At 31.9% G+C, this 20,279-nt stretch overlaps 1 protein-coding gene and 1 long non-coding RNA gene across 8 annotated transcripts; one reads left to right on the forward strand and one right to left on the reverse strand.

Moving 5' to 3' along the window:
* Positions 1–1,783: 1,783 nt before the first annotated feature.
* On the forward strand, positions 1,784–9,188 carry LOC130813186 (uncharacterized). Of its 7 annotated transcripts, XR_009042183.1 has the most exons (7): positions 1,784–1,985; positions 2,082–2,179; positions 6,071–6,123; positions 7,101–7,201; positions 8,011–8,112; positions 8,493–8,609; positions 8,736–9,188. It is a non-coding gene; the product is annotated as an uncharacterized LOC130813186 (long non-coding RNA). The 7 variants fall into 7 exon arrangements; XR_009042181.1 differs by having other exon boundaries at positions 1,784–2,179; XR_009042180.1 differs by having other exon boundaries at positions 2,082–6,123.
* A 4,095-nt stretch (positions 9,189–13,283) lies between these two features.
* LOC130813177 (pathogenesis-related protein 1A-like) lies at positions 13,284–14,171 on the reverse strand. Its single transcript, XM_057678939.1, has one exon. The coding sequence runs from the start codon at positions 14,103–14,105 to the stop codon at positions 13,608–13,610; it is 498 nt and encodes a 165-aa protein (XP_057534922.1). The 5' UTR covers positions 14,106–14,171; the 3' UTR covers positions 13,284–13,607.
* Positions 14,172–20,279: the final 6,108 nt, after the last annotated feature.

The following is a 20,279-nucleotide window of genomic DNA, read 5'->3' on the forward strand; positions in this document are numbered from 1 at the left end:
ATCAATGTGGGTATTTATGAGATTGATAGGAGATGCCGAAGTGAAAATTTTAAAATCCAAGGTAGAGAGGTGACAACAAGTTCTTTATTAAGATCATTTTCACTTTGAAATGGCTTAATATAAACTGATTTAATTATAATTTATTGTAAAAAAAGGAAATTTTATATGGTAGTATCGAATTTTTATGAAATACCAGTGATAACACTTTTGTAAGATTTTTTCATATGGTAGCAATTCAGTTTATGCCTTATCTAACTAATGTAGCATTTTTTGTTAAATTCTTGTCAATTTCCGTTTAATTCCACCATTTTGACGTTTCTATTCTTATTAAGTGTTGGTTATTGTCCTCATAATTTGCTTTAAACATTTGAGAGCGTTGATAAATTAAACGGTAAATTAAAAGTCAAAATGGTGAATTAAACATTTGAGAGTATAAAAATGGTTTAGGGCTAATAATAAAGACAATAACCAACACTCAATAAGGGTAGAAACATTAAAAATGGTGAATTAAATGGAAACAAGAATTTAACGGAAAATGCTACGGTAGTTAGATAAGGCATTAAATCGAATGCTAACATGTGGAAAAATTTTACAAAAGTGCTACCACTAGCGTTTCATGAAAGTTCGATGCAACCATGTGGAATTTTTAAAAAAAATTATTATTTTTTTCTCTTAAAATGACAACAGTTATCTTGTAGGGGCCGATCTCACAATTAAACGGTCTCATAGAAGACTCGCACAAGTGTTGTATGAGACTGTTTCATCGTGAGACGGGCCCATCCAAGAAGCCAAAATTATTTATATTAAAAATTAAATTAATTGAGTTAAATTTACCCAGTAGATAACTAAATAAAAACTGTATTTTTCAATAATTTTTAAGAAAATAAAAATTAAGTTAGCTCATATTAAGCTACCTCACAATAAAACGGTTTCAATAAATAATTTGTCCAAATGTAAATAGATATTGCACGCGATCCAAACTCTAATACTTCTATGTCCCGTTTAATTTGAAGCAAAGAGAAAACTATTTTTTTAAGAAAAAGGTAGATAATGGTAATAAATGAAGAGAGAAAATAAATTGTGTGGTTGAAATTAATAGAGAATTAAAATGTATAAATGAGATTAAATGAAGGGGTGGGCCATAGTCTAAAAATATAAATGATGCAAATTAAGTGGAATTAAACAAAATGGAAAATGCTGCAAATTAAATGGGACCGAGTGAATAGTTTAGATCTATCAATGAAAGTTTGAGTATGAATTTTTTTTAGACAAATTCTTTATTAAAGTAGTCTCATTGTGAGACAATTTGATATGGGTTGAACAAATCCTTTATTAAGAACATTTCATCGTGAGACACTTTGATATAAACTGACTTAATATTTAGTTAAAAAAACTAAAAAAACAGTTTTTTATTTACTTAATTTTTTTAAAAAAGATATTAATTAGACTATTTATAATCTATTATTGTGTGGACTGACTTGTCTCATGCTGATAATTCATTTGCAAAATCTCTATAAAAACATTTGATTATAGATCAGTTTTAAATATAAATATTAATTATTATTATTTTTTGGACCTAAATTCATATTTACAATAAACTCTAATTTATCTTAAATTTACCAATAAGCCTATAGATTTTCTTTTAAGTGAAAATTTTAAAAAAATTAAACCCTAAGCAGATATTATTACTTTTAGCCGTTGCCCGTTAAGTCGGTAAGAATAAGAAGCCGATATTCTTAAGTCGGTTTATGCTACAACTAACCTATATATTTCATCCTCTCACTATTTTCTTTCCTTCCCTCTGTTTCAAAACATTCCCGCGTTTTGAAAGAAAAACCTTCTGACTGCGCTCTCCGTCTATTGTCCGTCTTCTGCCGTCTACCCTCCGCCTTCAAACGACCGCCGTATGCCGTTTACTGTCTGTCGTAATCTTCGTTTATTTCTATAGTAATCATTACGTGGGTAATTTTCTTAATAATTCAGAGGTACATTTTTCTCTAGTTTTTAGTTAACTTTCCCTGATTTAGGTCAAATTTTTATGAAATTTCTATTTCAATTTCATGATTGTGTTTACTGTTTAGATAATTTCGATAAAAGAAGACAAACGGTATAGATAAATGCTCTAAAACTTCGTTGTCTACCGACAATAGGGGCATGTTTCATCGACTTGCTGGCATAGGTACTGGTTTATCAAAAGTACCATTATATCTTTGATTTTTTATGTTTTGGAGTTTTTTTTGGTTAATGTTTTTTGTAATCTATTAAATGGTATAACGGTCTATGGTCTTCTAGCGGGTCAATCATAAACAACTTTTTTGTCAATATTATCACCAACAGGTAAGATTGCATGTATTTGAACCACCGGGAGCCACTGGGCAATGGTATGTTGTTCTTGTATAACGGTCTAATGTCTTATCAGATCTGATATACTCTTATCATTTTGTTGGAATATATCATACCTTCCGTTGGGTTTTTTGTTACATGTATTTGGTGATGTACAACTGTGCAAGAGGTCAATAGAGGATCTAGGCGGGTTATATTTGATTTATTGGGGAGGGCAAGTATGATTAGAGAACCTCGTTGTGAGAAATGGAACTATAAATATTGAGGTGGATGATTTTTTGTGTTCTAAAAAGTCATGAATGTGTTGTTATTATCCATCTTCCTAATGTTCAAGGTTATGAATTTCATCATAGAAGCATCATGAAAACATAAGACATTGAGAAAACTATGTAAAACAATTATTTCTACACTTATTAGAAAGTAGATATGGGGTACAAACTCATATAATTACCTTATCTTCAATTTCAATATCATAAATCCATAAGACCATGAAACATCTATTACAACAAATTTTTTGTTTTCCTGTTCGTTAGATGCTCTGATGAACAGTTAACCTTTATTTGGTGACACATGTTCTCTTGTAATCTGAACCTTCCATTGCTTGTCATCTGAGCCCTCCATTAATATGTTCCCATGTTCACTTGTTCCCATTTTCTTTCCATCGGTTTGTTTTGCCTTCTTTTCCCATTTCTTGCTTTTCCACATTGATTTTTTATGTGTTAAAATAGATTTTGTGCTCTATCTTTGTTACCGCAAATCGAATCCAATGAGTCTTTGAAGTCCACGACTTCCATTCCAAAATTTTGATCACAACATATTCAGAATTTTGGATTCGAAGTCGTCGATTTAGAGTTGCTTATTGTTGAAAACTCCTTATAATAGCTCACTGATGCTAGATTAGGTAAGATGTAAAAGCATTGGAACTACACAAATAAAAGAAAAGGCAATTGTAGCTCAATGATGCTTTATCTAATATCAATTTTATGCCTTGGATTTGATATAAGATTTGAGAGCAAATACTCAAAAGATGTATTTATTCCATGATTTATACCATGATCAAGTACTTTTCTTTGTTGTGTTTAGCCAAATTACAAAGATGCCCATGTTTAAATCCATGTTGGTGACTTTGATTTTTATTTGTGTTGAACCACTTTGAAAAGGAAAATACGTGATTGAATCATTGTTGACGCCTTCAAGTAATAACTCAATGAAGCTATATCTTATTTTTATTTCACGCTTGGTTTTGATATAAGATTTGAGAGCAAATAAAAAATTGAAAATATCTAGGCTTCTCATCAAATGCTTCATGCTTGTGTGCAAACCTATAATAAAACTGCTAAATTCATAAATCTTCTTATTATTTGTAGTCCAATATTGTTAAGTTAACAATATTTCAGCAAATTAACAATATTGTTATCACAAGTCCATCCAATGAGCCATTTTAATCCACATTTTTCATTCTGAATTTTGATTGACAAAATTTTCAAAATTTTTAGATTGGAAGATGTGGTTTTAAAGTTGCTTGTTGTTGAAACCTCATGACAATAACTCAAAAATTCTATATTTAATTTTAATTAAATACCCCAACAATTAGATATAACATGTGAAAGCATCAGAATTCCTCAAATAAAATGATAGGCAAATGATTATAGTAATAGCTCAATGATAATATGTTGATATCAATTTTATGCTTTAGATTTGTTATAAGATTCAAGAGCAAATACTCCTATGATGTCCATGATTTAATCCATGTTCAAGTACTTTTCTCTGTTGCGTTTAGCCAAATTATAAAGATACCTATGGTTAAATTCATGTCGATGACTTTGGTTTTATTTGTGTTCAACCACTTTGAAAAGGAAATGCCATGATTGATCATTGTTGACAACTTAAAGTAATATCTCGATGATGATCTATCTTAGAATCTATTTGATGCCTTGGATTTGAATATAATTTGGGAGCAAAAAAAAAAAAAAAACTAAATGTTGTTCATTTTTGGATCTAATAAACATTTAAATGTTTCTTTGCTAGGAGATTGACAAATATATCTAAACTCCTCTTCAACTGCTTCATCATTATGTGCTTAGTAACCTATAATGAAACTGCTATGTTGATTGGAATTTGACTGTTAGTTGTGGATTTAATGATTGTTCGTTTTTGTAATTGATGCTCAATTTTAAGGTTTTCCAATATTTGTTCTTTAGGTTTTTAGGTTTTAACGCTGCAATCATTACACATGTCCTTCAATTGATCTGAACTCTCCGTTGTTTGTAATCTCAGCCCTCCGTTCTCCTGACTTGCTTTCCCTCTTTTCCATTTCTCTTTTCCCTGTTTCTTACGCCATACTCTCTCATTTCTACTTCTTCTCACGTTCTCCATGTTAACAGATGTTGTTATCACAAGTTCAATCCAATGAGCCTTTGAAATTCACAACTTCCATTTCCAAATTTTGATCAACAACATTTTCGAAATTTTGGACAGGAAGTTGTGGATTTAAAGTTGCTTGTTGTTGAAACCTCATGAAAATACCTCAATGATCCTATTTCTAATATTAAATACCCCAACACTGGGTACATGTGAAAATGTTGGAATTTCCTTAAATAAAAGGATAGGCAAATGGTTATAGTAATAGCTCAATGATGCTATATCTAATATCTATTTTATGCTTTGGATTTGATATAAGATTTGAGAGCAAATACTCAAAGATATCCGTGATTTATACCATGTTCAAGTACTTTTTTCATTTGTGTTTAGCCAAATTACAAAGATGCCCATGGTTAATTCCATGCTGGTGACTTTGATTTTATTTGTGTTCAACCACTTTGAAAAGGAAATGCCATGATTGATCATTGTTGACGACTTAAAGTAATAGCTCCATGATGATATATCTTATATCTATTTGACGCCTTGAATTTGATATATGATGTGAGAGGAAATTGAAAAATAATGAAATATTGTTCATTTTTGGATCAAATGAACATTTAAATCTTTTTTTGCTAGGAGCTTGACATTTGTATTTGAACTCCTTTCTTATTGTTTTTGTTTGTGTTCAATGGTACAATCTCTCCGAGTATGGAGTACAATCTCTCCGACTGGTATAATAAGCATGCATCAGGACTCTTTTCTTATGGTTTTATATTTGTGTTTAACGATTGCGTGGTAGCTAAGCTGAGAGGCAATTGAGGAAAATTTTATGCAATAAACAACTTTGGTCCATGGATGTTAAACTGCCTGGATGGATAATCAGTACTTGTGACTCTAATGGGTGAATGAACAGAAAAGGAGATGATCTGTTTTGCCATCTTTATATGCTATCTACTTTGATTTAATTTTTTAAAACAACATTTGATCTATGATAATTTCTATAGTTCGCGGTACATTTTTTTCTGTCCCTATAAAAATTGGTACAACAAAGATTTTTGACAAGTGTAACTGTTTATTACCTTTTTTTAGTTATCTGTACTTATAAAAGCTTTCATTTATTTACCTCGACTTTCATCTATAAAAGAAGATGCAATTTGATAAGTTGTGGTAGCTCTGCTGATGAGTCAAACTCCATTTTTTTCAACCTTAACTTGATATTTTTTGTATTATTTTATCTTTTTTATTTTTTTATTTTTTGAATTAGGTGCTTGTTGCATTTGTGTTATGCTATCTGAAACTCTTTCATTGTTTAGCACATGGATGTGAAGTATTGATATGTATTTTTCAATCTATGAAAACCTCTCAGCCTTCAAGAGATAGGACATCAAATGAACAAAAGGAAGAGATATATGGTGCTAGGTTGGTTTGATTTTTCATTATTTGAACATATGTATACTTAGCATTTGATTTTTCTATTGATGTTTACGCTAGATATTGATCGACATGCATTGATTTACCTTTTGCTTTTTTCTATTTCTTTTTTGCATGAAGATAATACAAAAAATTGTATTCGAGCCTGCAAAATCCTCATCCTAGACTGTAGATTGCTAACCATCGGAGAGAATAACATTATTCAAGCAAGTTAGTGATGACTAACAACCTAAATCTACTATACCTTTATACTGTTTTAGGCGATTGTATTGCTCTTTGTCATTTCTCATTTATCACCGGAAAAGCGATAAGTGATATTGTACATTAATGTTTAAATCATGATTGATAATTCATTAATAATCTACGTGTTTATACCACGGATTGGAAGAAAGACGTTGAATCATAATGGGTTTTAATTTAAAATTTAGCAAGTATCTGTGTTTGGTAGTTGGTACTATACTACACTGCTTTTCTTCAAAGCATATTGAATGCACATCGAGAAGCTTTAATTATTCAGAGCAATTAACAAGGTTTGATTATTAATTAGTCTGCACTTCAGAGCTTTATACATTTTTTCGTGTAGGATTCTTCTGGTTTGAAAATTAAAAGATAAGATTTTTTAGTGAATAACACAATGTTTTTTTTTTTTTTTTTTTTTTTTTTTTTTTTTTTTTTTAATGTTAAGTTTGATGGAAAACTTTTAAGTACATTAAAGGAACTCCAATAGATGTTATGAGCAAGAGAGGTAGGAAACTTGTTTCCCCTCATTTTTGGAAGGAAAATGATAAGGATAGTGTGGAAATTTATTTCTCTTCACCGTTTTGTAAAATAATGTAATAATGCTCTACTAATGTATGGCATGTTAATAGACTTGTTATTTACTGAATTTGAGATTTTATTGAACAATTGTTGATTTGTGGATTTGGTGTTATATTGAGCGATAATGATGTTTGTTGTTCCCTTAGGAATAAGCTCTCACAAGTATGACTGATTTTGTATTGGATAGCATACCTGGTAGTTGGAAGCTGCTCATGTGGAGTTTCTTGGAGGAATTTCAATCCCTAAGGTAACTAATGCATTCTCGATCTCTTTGTTAAATCACCTTTTAGTAGCTCAACAATTCATTGAATGATTTGGAATGAATGTTTAGGGTAATGACAAGATGATTCCAATTTTCGAATAATTAGTTGCTTTTTATTGTTATCATCATGGATGGAGATTTAGGGTCTAGGTCCCTTGGATCTTAATTTTAGGGTAAATATACTATTGCAACTTGCAGGTAGATCTTAAGGGTCTAGAGAAATTGGACACATATCGTAATTTTTTTTGGTTTTATGTGGATATTAAGGGTCTTAAATCTGATCACTTAAATTTCCAAACTGGGTTCCGGACCCTTTATGTTTTTATTAGACCTAGGGTCCGAATAAATTGACCCTGACCCTTTAAATAGGGTGACCCGGACCCTTTAAATAGGGTAGGGTCTTGGACTATTGCTCATCTTTTCATCACCTTTTTTGGCTGCGTGTTTAGCTTGTCTTTTCTGGGTGGCCTGCAACTTGAACAAAGCATCATTGTTTGCAAGGCAAAGGTTGTCCTTACTTGCAGTGTTGTCTTTGAATTAGTGAAAGACGACATCTCTGTCGGTATATTTACTTGATATAATATTGAAGCTATATTGTTTTACTAGTGATGGCTGATGATAACTAGAAGCTATATTGAGTATAGGACCCATTTAAATGCCCAAATGTTCTTGATGGTATTTACCTCATATCACTTGAAGAAAAGTATGGAGTACAATCTCTGAGTGGTGTAATAAGCATGCATCAGGATTCTTTTCTTATTGTTTTTTATTTGTGTTTAATGGTTGCATGGTAGCTAAGTTGAGAGGCAGTTGAGCAAAATCCAATGCAACATACAACTTTGGTCTATGGATGTTAAACTGCCTGGATGGATAATCAATACTGGTGATTATAACAGGTGACCTTATGAATGGAAAGAAAAAGAGATGATCTGTATTTCCATCTTCATATGCTATCTAGTTTGATTCAATTTTTTAAAATAGCATTTTATCTCTGATTATTTAGAATTTATTTTAGTTCGAGATACATTTTTTTTTTCTGTCCCCATAAAAAGTGGTAAAACAAAGATTCTTGACAAGTATACTTATAAAAGCTTTCATTTATTTACCTCAACTTATATCTATAAAAGAAGATGCAATTTGATAAGTTATGGTAGCTTTGCTAATCAATCAAACTCAATTTTTCTCAACCTTAACTTGAATGTTTATGAGCTATTGCTTTCTAATTGGGTGCTTGTTGCATTTGTGTTATGATATCTGAAACTGTTTTCTTAATTAGCACAAGGATGTGAAGTGACGACATAATTTTTTCAGTCTATGAAAACCTCCCAGACCCCAACCTTCAAGAGATAGAACACCAAATGAACAAAAGGAAGAGATATATGGTGCTACGTTGGTATGGTTTTTCATCATTTAAACATATGTATACTTGGCATTTGATTTTTCTATTGATGTTTATGCTAGATATTGATGGACATGCATTGATTTACCTTTTTTTTTCCTATTTCTTTTTGGCTTGAAGATAATACAAAAATTATATTCGGGACTACAAATCCTCATCCTGACTGTAGACTGCCAACCATTGGAGAGAATATACAAGCAACATTATACAGGCAAGTTAGTGATGACTGACTAGCTCAAGCTCCGATACCTATATACATTTTTCGGCCACTGTATTTGCTCTTTGTCATTTGTGATTTATTACTAGAAAAGGGACAAGTGATATTGTACTGTAATGTTTAAACTATGAGTAATAATATGTTAATAATTTACGTGTTTATACCACGGAATGGAAGAAAGACGTTGAATTGTAATTGGTCATAATTTAGAATCTACCAAGTATCTCTGTTTGGTACTGCACTGCACTATTTTTTCTTGAATGCATATGTAATGCACATCGAGAAGGTTTAATTATTTTGAGCAATCATCAAGGTTTTAATTATTCTGTACTTTAGAGTTTCCTACATTTTTTCTTTTAGGCTTCTTTTGGTTTGAAAGATTAGATTTTTCAATGGAAAACACAATGAATTTTTTTTTGTGTTAGGTTTGATGGAAAGCTTGTAAGTTCATAAAAGGAACTCCAAGAGGTGTTATGATTAAGAGAGGTAGGAAGCTTGTTTCCCCTTATTTTTGAAGGTAAATGATTAAGATAGTGTGGGAAATTTTTTTTCCTTTACTGTTTATCTTTAAAAGTTTTTCCCAATGCACCAATAGAAAATGGGGAAATTGAAAATGTTTTCCCTAAAGCAAACACATGTCACACTCTTAGGTAGTTATGTACATGTGCTTTGTATTTTGTATGATAATACACGACAACTTGTGTTTGACACCTTCAAATGTCTTGCAATAGTTGTAATGAAGTGTGCTGCTAGTGTCAATAGATTATTTCAAGTCTCAAGATGTATGTGGAGTATTTTCTCTATAAAACTAAGTAGTACATTTTTTATTCTTTTCCTTTGCTACATGCAGGTATATCTTTGTAATTTTGGTGAACAAGATATGTTAAGTGGTTCTTAAGCGTTAGTTGAACTTTTTTATTAAGTTTGATAGGTTCTTCAATGAAATTTTGTTTGTAGGGTTTGGCATGATATTCTGGTTTTCTTGTTAGTCTTCATGTTAGTATATTTTTGCTTTTTAGATCTGTCAGTTTGATGGCAATGAATATACCTGTGCCTTGTTCCTTCTTTTTAGATTCTTACATGAAAATAATGAGATTTTTCAACTTGGTGTTTAATCTTTTTTGCAGACTAACAATTTAGTTGTACCTGTAAGATCATGCTGTTATATTCCTTGGTCATTATTGCTAAATAATGATATATAATACAATGACGAAGTTAATATCCGCATATGCAGACATAGGCATGGCAACCATGAACTTGACTTTCTTCACTTTCAAGAGAGAAAACTAGCCTGCAATAGCATCAATGACAAAATTGAAGATAATTCATTACTTTTTGTTCATCTTGGTTCGTGACAGCAATTACCTTCTCTATTACTGTTTTCCATATTGATTGCAGCTGATTCTGTACAAACGCAGATGTATGTCTGGAGGTGTGTGCACTAGCTATGTTATTATGGTGTGTTCTTGGCCTTTTTCTTCTATGATAGCTATTACCCTGGGTAAGATTTTCTACTCAATCTTATTGAATTCACATTATTATCTGCTTGTTCGTGTGATGTTTGTTCTCTTTGAATGTGAGTTGATATTCATGATCCATCATCTAGCCCTATGCAGAATTTTGACTTTTAATTAGATCTTGTTTATCCTTCCCGAATTTTGTATTTCTTTTCCATTTAGCTATTTTCACCATATTCTCAGTGGTGAACTGTTATTGGCTGTTTTGTCGTTTGAGTAGAGCAGTACATAACTCGATAAAGTCCTTACTTGCAATGCTCTCGGTGAGTCAGTGAAGGTTGACAATTCTGTAGGTATGCACTTGCCTAAATTTTCTTTTCGCCCCTTCCAAAATCCCATCAATGAGAGCTTTGTTATAATTTTGTGCTGCATATCATTTATATATCATCTATATAACTTATATCAAGGACCAGTTGAATCATGAAGGTCCAAATATTTTTTATGTTGTGTCCTACCTTGATTTTAATTGAAATATCCTATTGCTTGTCTTCCACTTCTAAAAGTTGAATGTTTTTTTGCATGTAAAAATATATGAAGTTTGAGGTATTTATTTTAGACGTGTTTCGTACCTTGATTTTAAGCCTACTTTCTGAACTATTTGATGTATACGTGATTTAATTTTTTTGAGCTGATGTTCTGTATGACTTGGGCACTGGACTGGAAATCTTATCTCCATTATGCCACTTCTTTTTCTAGAAATTCTGGCCTTGAGAATTTTGCATAATTACTTATCTTCTTCTTGTTTCCCCTTGTTGAATATTCTTTTTTAATAGTTTTAGTTATGCTTTTATCTATATGTAAAAGCATTTTATCTAGTCAATGTTGCTTCTCTCTTTCTTGGTTGTTACTTCTAGTTGCAATAAGAATCAAGGTTGTGCCAGAAATTTTTTTTCGCCACTTGAATGTTCTTTTGTGCACTTTGACTTATAGTTGGATAATGAGATCATTTTTCATGATAGGGAATGGTTGTGTACTCATGAATCATGCACAAGACCTTGAATATCAAAGGGTTTCACCTTATTAGTTATGAATAGTTGTGTACTTGTTTTCAAAAATGTTTAATCCGATTTGGATGATGGAGGGGCGTGACCATTATCCATGTAATTTTTCTGCTTGGGAGAGAGTTTGGGGGGCGGGGGATATGGGATCTTGTCATTTTTTTCCATTTTAAGTAAGGATTTATAAAGCTCATTTATGTTCCATTTCATGAATTAAATGAAATTCCTCTTTTTTGGATTTTGGTTTTACAGGATGATGATCCAATATATTCTCTGATACCTTTATTACTTACAAAGGATCTTTCTTGGTCGATAGCAAGGTAATAGTTTATTCCTTAGTCAAAGAACTTTAATTGAGCAGTTTTTGAAGCGTCTTGTCTATATTTATGCTTAGGTTTTGTTTATGTATAATTAAACTTTAATATGTTTCAAATGCTTAAATTGTATTACGATTAAACATGTTCATGTTGCACCAGTAAAGTATGTTGAACAGTAGGATATTACTCCGTCCGTCCACGGTATTTATTACAAGTACATGTGAGAATACCAAAAAGAGAGAAAAGTGATATTTTATGGGAAAGTATGAAAAATGTGTGGATGAAATGAAAAGATAAATTAAATAAGAATGAAAATTTAAGAAAGAGTGTGGGTCATAGCCAAAAATTGAAATGTAGCAAATCTCTTGCGACGAATCAAAATAGAAAAAGTAGCAAAACCGTGGGACAGGTGGAGTAGCTCGTTGGATTCTGTTTATATAAATGTTTGCTTGATTATGTCACGTTCTTCCACTAAAAACTTGAAAAACCATTGGTTATTACTCCTATAATCTTATACCACTAATGTTTGTGGTTTAATTGACAGCTATTGTAACACCCAAATTTCCTTCTTTCCTTCGCGATTTCTAGTTTCGTTTAAGGGGTTGGAAATTTAAGGTTGGAAATTCAAGGGTGTTACATAAAAAAAGAAAGAAAATAATTTAAATAAACGCTAAAGATTAATTAAATTATTTTCTTTTCTTTTATATGTAACACCCGAATTTCCTCCCTTCCTTCGCGATTTCTGATTTCGTTTAAGGGTTGTAAATTCAGGGGTGTTACAGCTATATGCTTTAAAATTTTAACTATATGCCGACAATGGAATTCAGTATTAGGAGATTGCTATTTGCCTATTTTGGTAGTAAGATGGATTATTGAATTTATTGAAATTTCAATGACTGGTTGTTGAAAAATTCTTTAAAACTAATTAATAATGCTCAAGTAATGTATGGCATGTAAAAAGACGTGATTACTGAACTTGAGATGTTTTTGAACATTGGATTGTGCGGTTTTTGGATTTGGTGTTATATTGATCTATAATGATGTTTGATGTTTGTTGTTTGTTGTTGCCTTATGAATAAGCTCTCACAAGTATGACCGATTTTGTGTTGGATTGCATACTAGGCGGTCAGAAGGGTCTCATGCTGAGTTTCTTAGAGGATTTCATCATTAGAAGCCTTCTCAACTGCTCTAAAATCTTCAGCATTATTCGACCTCTTACACTTCAATTTGGTTTGCAAGTAAGGTGTCGAATTACTCCCTATCAAGTAACAACTAAAATCCCGGTTGTTTGGTGTAGTTGTTTCACTGTTTATAAGAGGGGTTGTGGGTTTCTAACAAGTGATCAAAAGTGTGGGGGAAATTAGCATCACAACTCACAAGTCAATCTTCTACCAACAAAAGGTATTTACTTTATTCCTTAGGTGTAGTGATCGGAGACGATAAACCTTATCCATAATTAAAGACATTAAACTGCTCATATAAAAATTATATACATATATTAGTTAGTGCTTATATTTTTTTAATTTAGTTAAATGATTCAATTTGGTAGATTTATACCATTTATTCACCTATTTGGGACTAAATAAGTTCATATTCAAATCAATAAACAATTAATACAAATAAACTCCATATATTATTATTTCATAGGTAATCATTTCCTTACATATATGATATATCATATATAATTTTAGTAACTTACAGTATGCTTTATTTTCACAAACACATCAAATTTATTGATAGAAAAACACAACGATGACAAAAGTAACATACATAATAACAACAAAAACAAACATAAATCCACATGGCATTCTTTTATTGAATCACTCTTTTTTGGTATATATATACTCTTCTGTTCTATCAACTTTGCTACATTTGCATTTTTAAAGTGAGAGTTTTTTGTAGTAAATGTAGCAAATTTAACTAGACAGAAAGAATATTAATATTTAGAAAGGCTTTTCCCCAATAAAATTACCAGGTGGACTATAGTTGCAAGTAACAAAAAAATTACCATTGTTACATTGAACTCTAGCACATCCAAGACCAACTGAATTACTCCAAACTACTTGTGTATAATGGCCACACATCTCATTATCAGCACAAGTATTTGAATCATAATCATAATTGGGTTTCTCTTTTACCCACATTTCTACAGCACCTATGCCTGTCAACTCTGGACCAACCCCTATGTTTTCACCATACAAACCATTGGTATCTGAATGGATAAGGGCACAATCTGCTGCCCTTTGGTTGGCATAGTTCTCGGCATAGGCGGCTACCGTCTCATTCCATTCTATATCACCTACACCATCAGCTGCCCTAGCTTGGTTATGGGCATCAACATAGTCTTGGGGTGAATTTTGTGCATGGCTGCATGTTTGGAGTAAGACTAGGGTTCCTATGATCAAATATGTTAGCATTGTAAGGAATTTCATGGAATCCATGGGTCGGATATTGTTTTTTTTTCTCCTTAAATTGTTGTTTTAGACTAATGAAATGAAATACAATTAATTTGTGAAAATTTTGAGGAAATTGAATGGGTTTATATAGGAAAACTAAGCCATCATATTACTTTCTAAGGTCACCGTGAAAGTATTAATTATTGAGGCAATTGTACATATATCATGTGCATAAATTATACTTCTAGTAATGTTGAATGCTTCGTGGATAGTATGTACCTAATACATCAAATTGCGGAACTATTCAAATTAATGATCTAAAAATTGACCTTGAATTCAAAAGAAATAGAAAGAAACCAACTCAACGAAAAACTTAAACTGATGGTTGAGGCCCCATGATATGTTATACACTCTAATAGATATACTCAATGAGAAATTGAAATTATTAATTAATGATGGCAGTTCTCAAAGTTTGGCGATAAAAATTAAATTAAGACATCAAAAATTTGAAGGAAATATATTACAATAATATAAATAATTACAATAGGAAAAATTTTTAAAACTAGTAATCAAGCGATGCATGCATTCAAATTTCAAACCTAAAAGCCACCATTAAATTACTAATTAATTAATAATATACGTAGATACACCAATTTGTGGATATTAAAATTCGGATTTGCATCATGCATCTAGGACGGGGTGTTTAATTTCATAGGGTTTTTAAATTTAAATAGCCTCATATTAAAAAATCATGTAAGAATAATTGTACTATTATGGTAGAATTGGGAGTTTTACTTAACATATTAATGGTAATATGTTTAAAATCTATTAATTATAATTTTTTCTTTTCTTTTCTTATCGCTTTTCAAAACAACTTGTTAAATTTAAAATATTTTCTCTTACATCATTTAATTTTTACAGATTCATCAAACATCAATTATCACTAACTTAATTTATCAAAATAATCAACGATTTATTTTAAAATTTTCAACCGTTCAAATTTTTACTTTTATTATTATTATTATTATTATTATTATTATTATTATTTATTTATTTTTTTTAATATTAACAATTTGATTAAGTTATTTTTATAAAAACAATATTAATAAAATTAGAAAGTATGTTGAGCTTTTATTTAATTTTAGTATTTTAAAATTGTTTTAACTTTTTATTTTAGTTTTAAGAAAATCTAAATTTGTAGCCGATGCATCAAATTTAAATATATGGACACTTGACACATGCATCCATTATTAGTTTAATTAATCTGCATGTTGTATATATGGTTATTTGGTCGTCTACCTTCGTCATAGAACGTAACTTCAGAAGTCTATCAGTATTTAATATTAATGGTATATACGACATTGTTCTTCATATATCGTCACTCGATGGCTTTTTATCTTTCAGACGTTTACTTATTAACTAATCAACATTTTCAATATGCCATGGCTGCCATGGGGATGGGAATTGGGAACCATCACTTGCTTTATAAAAATCTGTTTTTGTAAATATTTGAAACCCAAAAATACTAGGAGTATCCCAAAGGGAATAAATTGAATTGAAACCACATAAAATAATTTATTTTACAAAATACATATAACCAAATATAGATTAAATTATAAAATAATACACCTTAGTCCATGAATTGTAAATCAATTACACGTTTCCTAAACTTATTATTTTTTGATTCTTCACATGTACAGTGTACCTGACTACCACCATTGTATATTATATCGAATTTAGTGTATCTTGTCCATAAGAATTATATTGTGCGACAGCGGAAGCAAAAATCGAAAATAATAATAGAAAGTAATAAAGATTCAAACAAACAATAAAGAAAATCATACGGAGAAATTAACGTGGTTCACTATCTATGTGATTGCTACATCCACCGGCACCGAGAATAAACTTTTCACTATAAACCGGGAGATTACAAGATGAATAAGAAGCCACAATAATGACTCTCCAAGCTTTTTCTCTCTTAGTTTTCCTCAATTTTTATTTCATGCATCATCCCCTAATTCTAATAGTTACTTCCCGCAATATTTAAAATAATGTTTATCTTTATTCATTAGCTAAGAAATAAACCAAGAGTGAAACGTGTAAACATTTTTGAGGCAATACATTGAAATAGCTCGTACTCTCTTCTATTCTTCTTAGTAATACCATTTGCTTTTTTATACTTGTCGAAATGTTATTTTAACTCGTAATATCTTTAATTTCGCATAATTAATAATTATAAAAAGTTGATATCAATAATTTTTGCATTGAGACGAATGAAACTATATCTCACTTGAATATATTTTAACTTATAGATTAAAAATAAAATGCAATGTAAAAATAATAAGTCAATAGCAATTCAAAAATAAATGGGACAACTATTAGGAAGAATAGGAGGGAGTGGTAATATATTTTCAAATAAATATTTAAATTCAATTTTAAAACAATTTTTGTTCAAATGAATTTTTGTTATACCTTTAGACGCTATTTAGTTCACTAGTATCAATGTATCATTATTCATTACTATAGCCCTTAAGTTGATTTTAATACTTAATAGGGCTTAGTAGATTAAATAATATCCATATAGATATGGTATTATTTTTGTTGCCTAATCAACGAGGATCCTTATCAATTCATAGTATGATATTAAAAATATTTGTAATGATAAAGTAGTGATCATAGTTTTTTTAGAAAAAAATCAATAAAAATCAACTTATTTCCAATAAGATTAAATATTTTTATTGATGAGCTGATTTGTTAATGGACCTAATGGTTGATTTTCCTTTTATTTTTACAATAAGAATTTATTTCTCACCACTAACAGAGTATATTAATTTTCCTTTTTCTTTGCCAATGCAATTAAAAAGAATATATTTTCAATTATAAGTAATGAAAGTTTTTTTTTAATAATCATTATTGGTTTCTTTCCTTATTTTCATTATTTTTTTTCTCACACCACCATAAATATTAAATTCTAATAAATATATAAATAGATTGTTATTCATACAGCTCACGCACAAAAACCCAAACCATTGTAACAAGATAATCCTAAAAACTTAAGGAAAAATGTGTAAGATTACATTCATCTTTATAGTGTCACTAAGTATCATACTAATAACTCTTCCACCCGTAACGAGGGCAGAAGGGTACGGGACGGGTGGACAGAAGGGTACGGGTTATTTAGTTGTCCTCGTAAATTTGTTTCAATTACAAATAATTTAGGGCACGGAAATCGTTGACAATTCATTGTAATTTGTAAATCAAAAGATGCTTGATAACTATATATGCTTTTTATTTTATTTTATTTAGGCAAGCCCAGTCTACCTTTTTCTAGTATATAACTTCATCACAAAAATTGAATTAAATAAGCTTTTTCATAAAAAATATTTTCAAAAATAAGCTTCAAAAGATTTTGATTTCCAAAATTAGCGTTTTTATGTCCAAGTCCAAGATCCGATTTGTTCAATGTTACTAATAGCAAACAAGAGAGAAAAATTACTTAATTTGCTGTAATAACAACAAACAAAAATGGACAATGTCATAATGTTTAAAGGGACAAAAAAATAAAAACAATGTGCAATGTTTGTTTGTTATATTTTTTTTGTCCCTTTTAACGTTATGACATTATCCCTCTTTGTTCACTGTTACTAACAGCATTCAAAGTATTTTTTTTCTTTTGTTCGCTGCTAGTAACAACGCACAAACCTTGAATTTAGACTTGGACATAAAAACGCTTATTTAGAATTTAAAATTTTCCAAAGCTTATTATGAAAATATTTTAATTAAAAAAACTTAATTTTACAGATTATTTCCTTCTTCACTCCTTAAACTCTTCAAATTCTCTTCAAATTTGGCCCATTCCAAAAACTTTGAGAAAATTTGAAACCATTAAGCGAAAAAATAAAAAAAAATAACAAAATAATCTAAGTTTCAAAAATATTCCAAAAGTAAGCGTGAAGATCTCAAACCTGAGGTTTGGAGCTGTTCGCAGTTAGTAACTACGAACAAATATTTAATATTTTTTTTCCTTAATTTTTGAGTTGTTATTTGTTGTATTTGCATTAGAGACATTAGAATAAGTAATTACAAGTCAATGTATGTTTCAGGCGGCATGATTCATCGCCAAAACTCCGATCATTCGTAAGCATATATATACAACAAAATATATATAAATGTTTGAAATACACAAAAGTTAAACGTTAACGCTCACGACCCTCATCTACCCTATCCAACTGAGTTGGTCTCCTACGCCTCCTACGATAGTAAGAGGTGTTCGGGTGTCGCTCTGGCAGTGGAGGGGACTGGTACTGTGATGGCCCAGCCTGCGAGGTCCCTGCAACGTCAACGGGGTATGAATGGTCCATCTCCTCCAAATGATAGTCATAAGCAGGAGATGAGACGAGCGTATGGGCGGTAGTCGGTGAGGACTCTACAGCGACTTCCGGTATGAAGTGCTGGAACTGCGAGCCGACGAGCATGCCATGCGCAATCTCCCTCACCGGCTCCTCGTGGCTGTATCGCATCACTGTTGCCGCACCTTGTGCCTGCAATTAATATTTAGTTAATGTAACATTATATTATTTAATCGACAACTTAATCATATAAATGCAAATGAAGACTTACAAATTGGGTCATCGTAGGCGCAGCAGGTGCTTAATGTGCTGCTGCGAAGATGGCACGTGGTGTCATCCATCGGTGCGTGATGGAGAGGAACCACGACATGTAGTCTGGTGTAGTAGGTGCGCCATGAACATCGATTGGCGCACCTTCTGCCAACAGCTCTAGTCTACCATCCCAACGAGCAATGTGACGCTAGTTGATGTCCATTCAGTTTGCCGCACCTTGATTTTTGCGCGAAATCTGGTGCAGCTGGGGTTCAGTGTCACAAGGCGGTGGAATGCCCTGTACCAACCCATATTGGCGCAGTACGCGCTCTGGTAGATGTACTTCGACAATGTCGAAGCATATGAGTGGCACAGAAGCCCTCCACGCACCTGAATGAATCCGCAAGTGTTCGGGTACAGCTGCGTAGGCTTCCGCAGGGTATGGGTCCCACAAAAACTAAAATACATGTTATGAAAATGTAAGTGATATGTTAATTAAATTGTACAAATGTTAATGAGTACTGAAATATTTACCTGATTGGGTTGTAGCAGGTCTAACTGATCTCGGTAGAATCCGAGACCGGTGCCGGTGTGCTTGCGCGTTCAGTGTGCAAAATTCCACCTTGAACCGTACGCAACATCTGGTGGGGGTTGTGGTGGAGGAGCAGTATCACCACGGCCAACGGTTCTGTAAGGTTGGCTGATAAGAATATGCTCCCACGCCCACAGCTGAACATTGAAAATGTAATTAGTATGTAATTCAACTACACCGGATTAGAGTTAAATATTAATTTTATTACCTGTAATATGACTATTGGCCCCGCAATCTCCTTGACGTTCTTTTGGGCAACACCACATAGCCTGCTATACAGGTATCCAAGGGCTGCGGAGCCCCAGCTATACTCGGTGATACGCTCCCACGGGTCGTCAAGGTTTAAAGGCCCAAAAGACACGTTGGAAGGTCCTAATACTAGGTCTCATATATACACCTGTGTCATTGTCCTCCGTATAATACCACTCAAGTACTAACCCCGGGTTGGAATGTTGCAAAGCTTCTAAAAAGCGTGGAAGGAGTGAGTAAGAACCTTTCCAGGTTCCGTAAATGGACAACAAGGCTTGTTGATTTGCACACCACGCTCGCTTATATCCACACAAAAACGATCTTTAACCATCTGCCGTATGACAGATACCTTAATGGATGGGTCTTTAGCAATACAATTTCTAATGACATTGTTAATGACAGAAGGTGTCAAGTGAATGTGTCCAGCCGAAACAGTGTCACTACCCAATACATAAGAACCATACTTACACGCTATGAAGATAAATAAGAATCAAACGTAGCTCTAAGTCTCCACGAACAACCCCGCTTACACTTCAAGGTAAGGACAGTTTGGTTTGAGGTCTCCGTTCTGTACTCCATATTTCTGCGAATATGATACACTCTGATAGCTTCCAACAACGATTTCTTGCTATCAAACATCATACCCTTCTCAAACTCTCCGTCTTCGGTGTATGTGGTATCACAAGCCCAAGTCCTCCATGAATTATCCTCCTCATACTCGTCAAAAGGTGGACAGAGAGCATAAGGTGTAGGAGGAATGATTATCGGAATGTTGCC

The sequence above is a fragment of the Amaranthus tricolor genome, chromosome 1 (assembly GCF_026212465.1).
Source record: "Amaranthus tricolor cultivar Red isolate AtriRed21 chromosome 1, ASM2621246v1, whole genome shotgun sequence".
Lineage (NCBI taxonomy): Eukaryota > Viridiplantae > Streptophyta > Magnoliopsida > Caryophyllales > Amaranthaceae > Amaranthus > Amaranthus tricolor.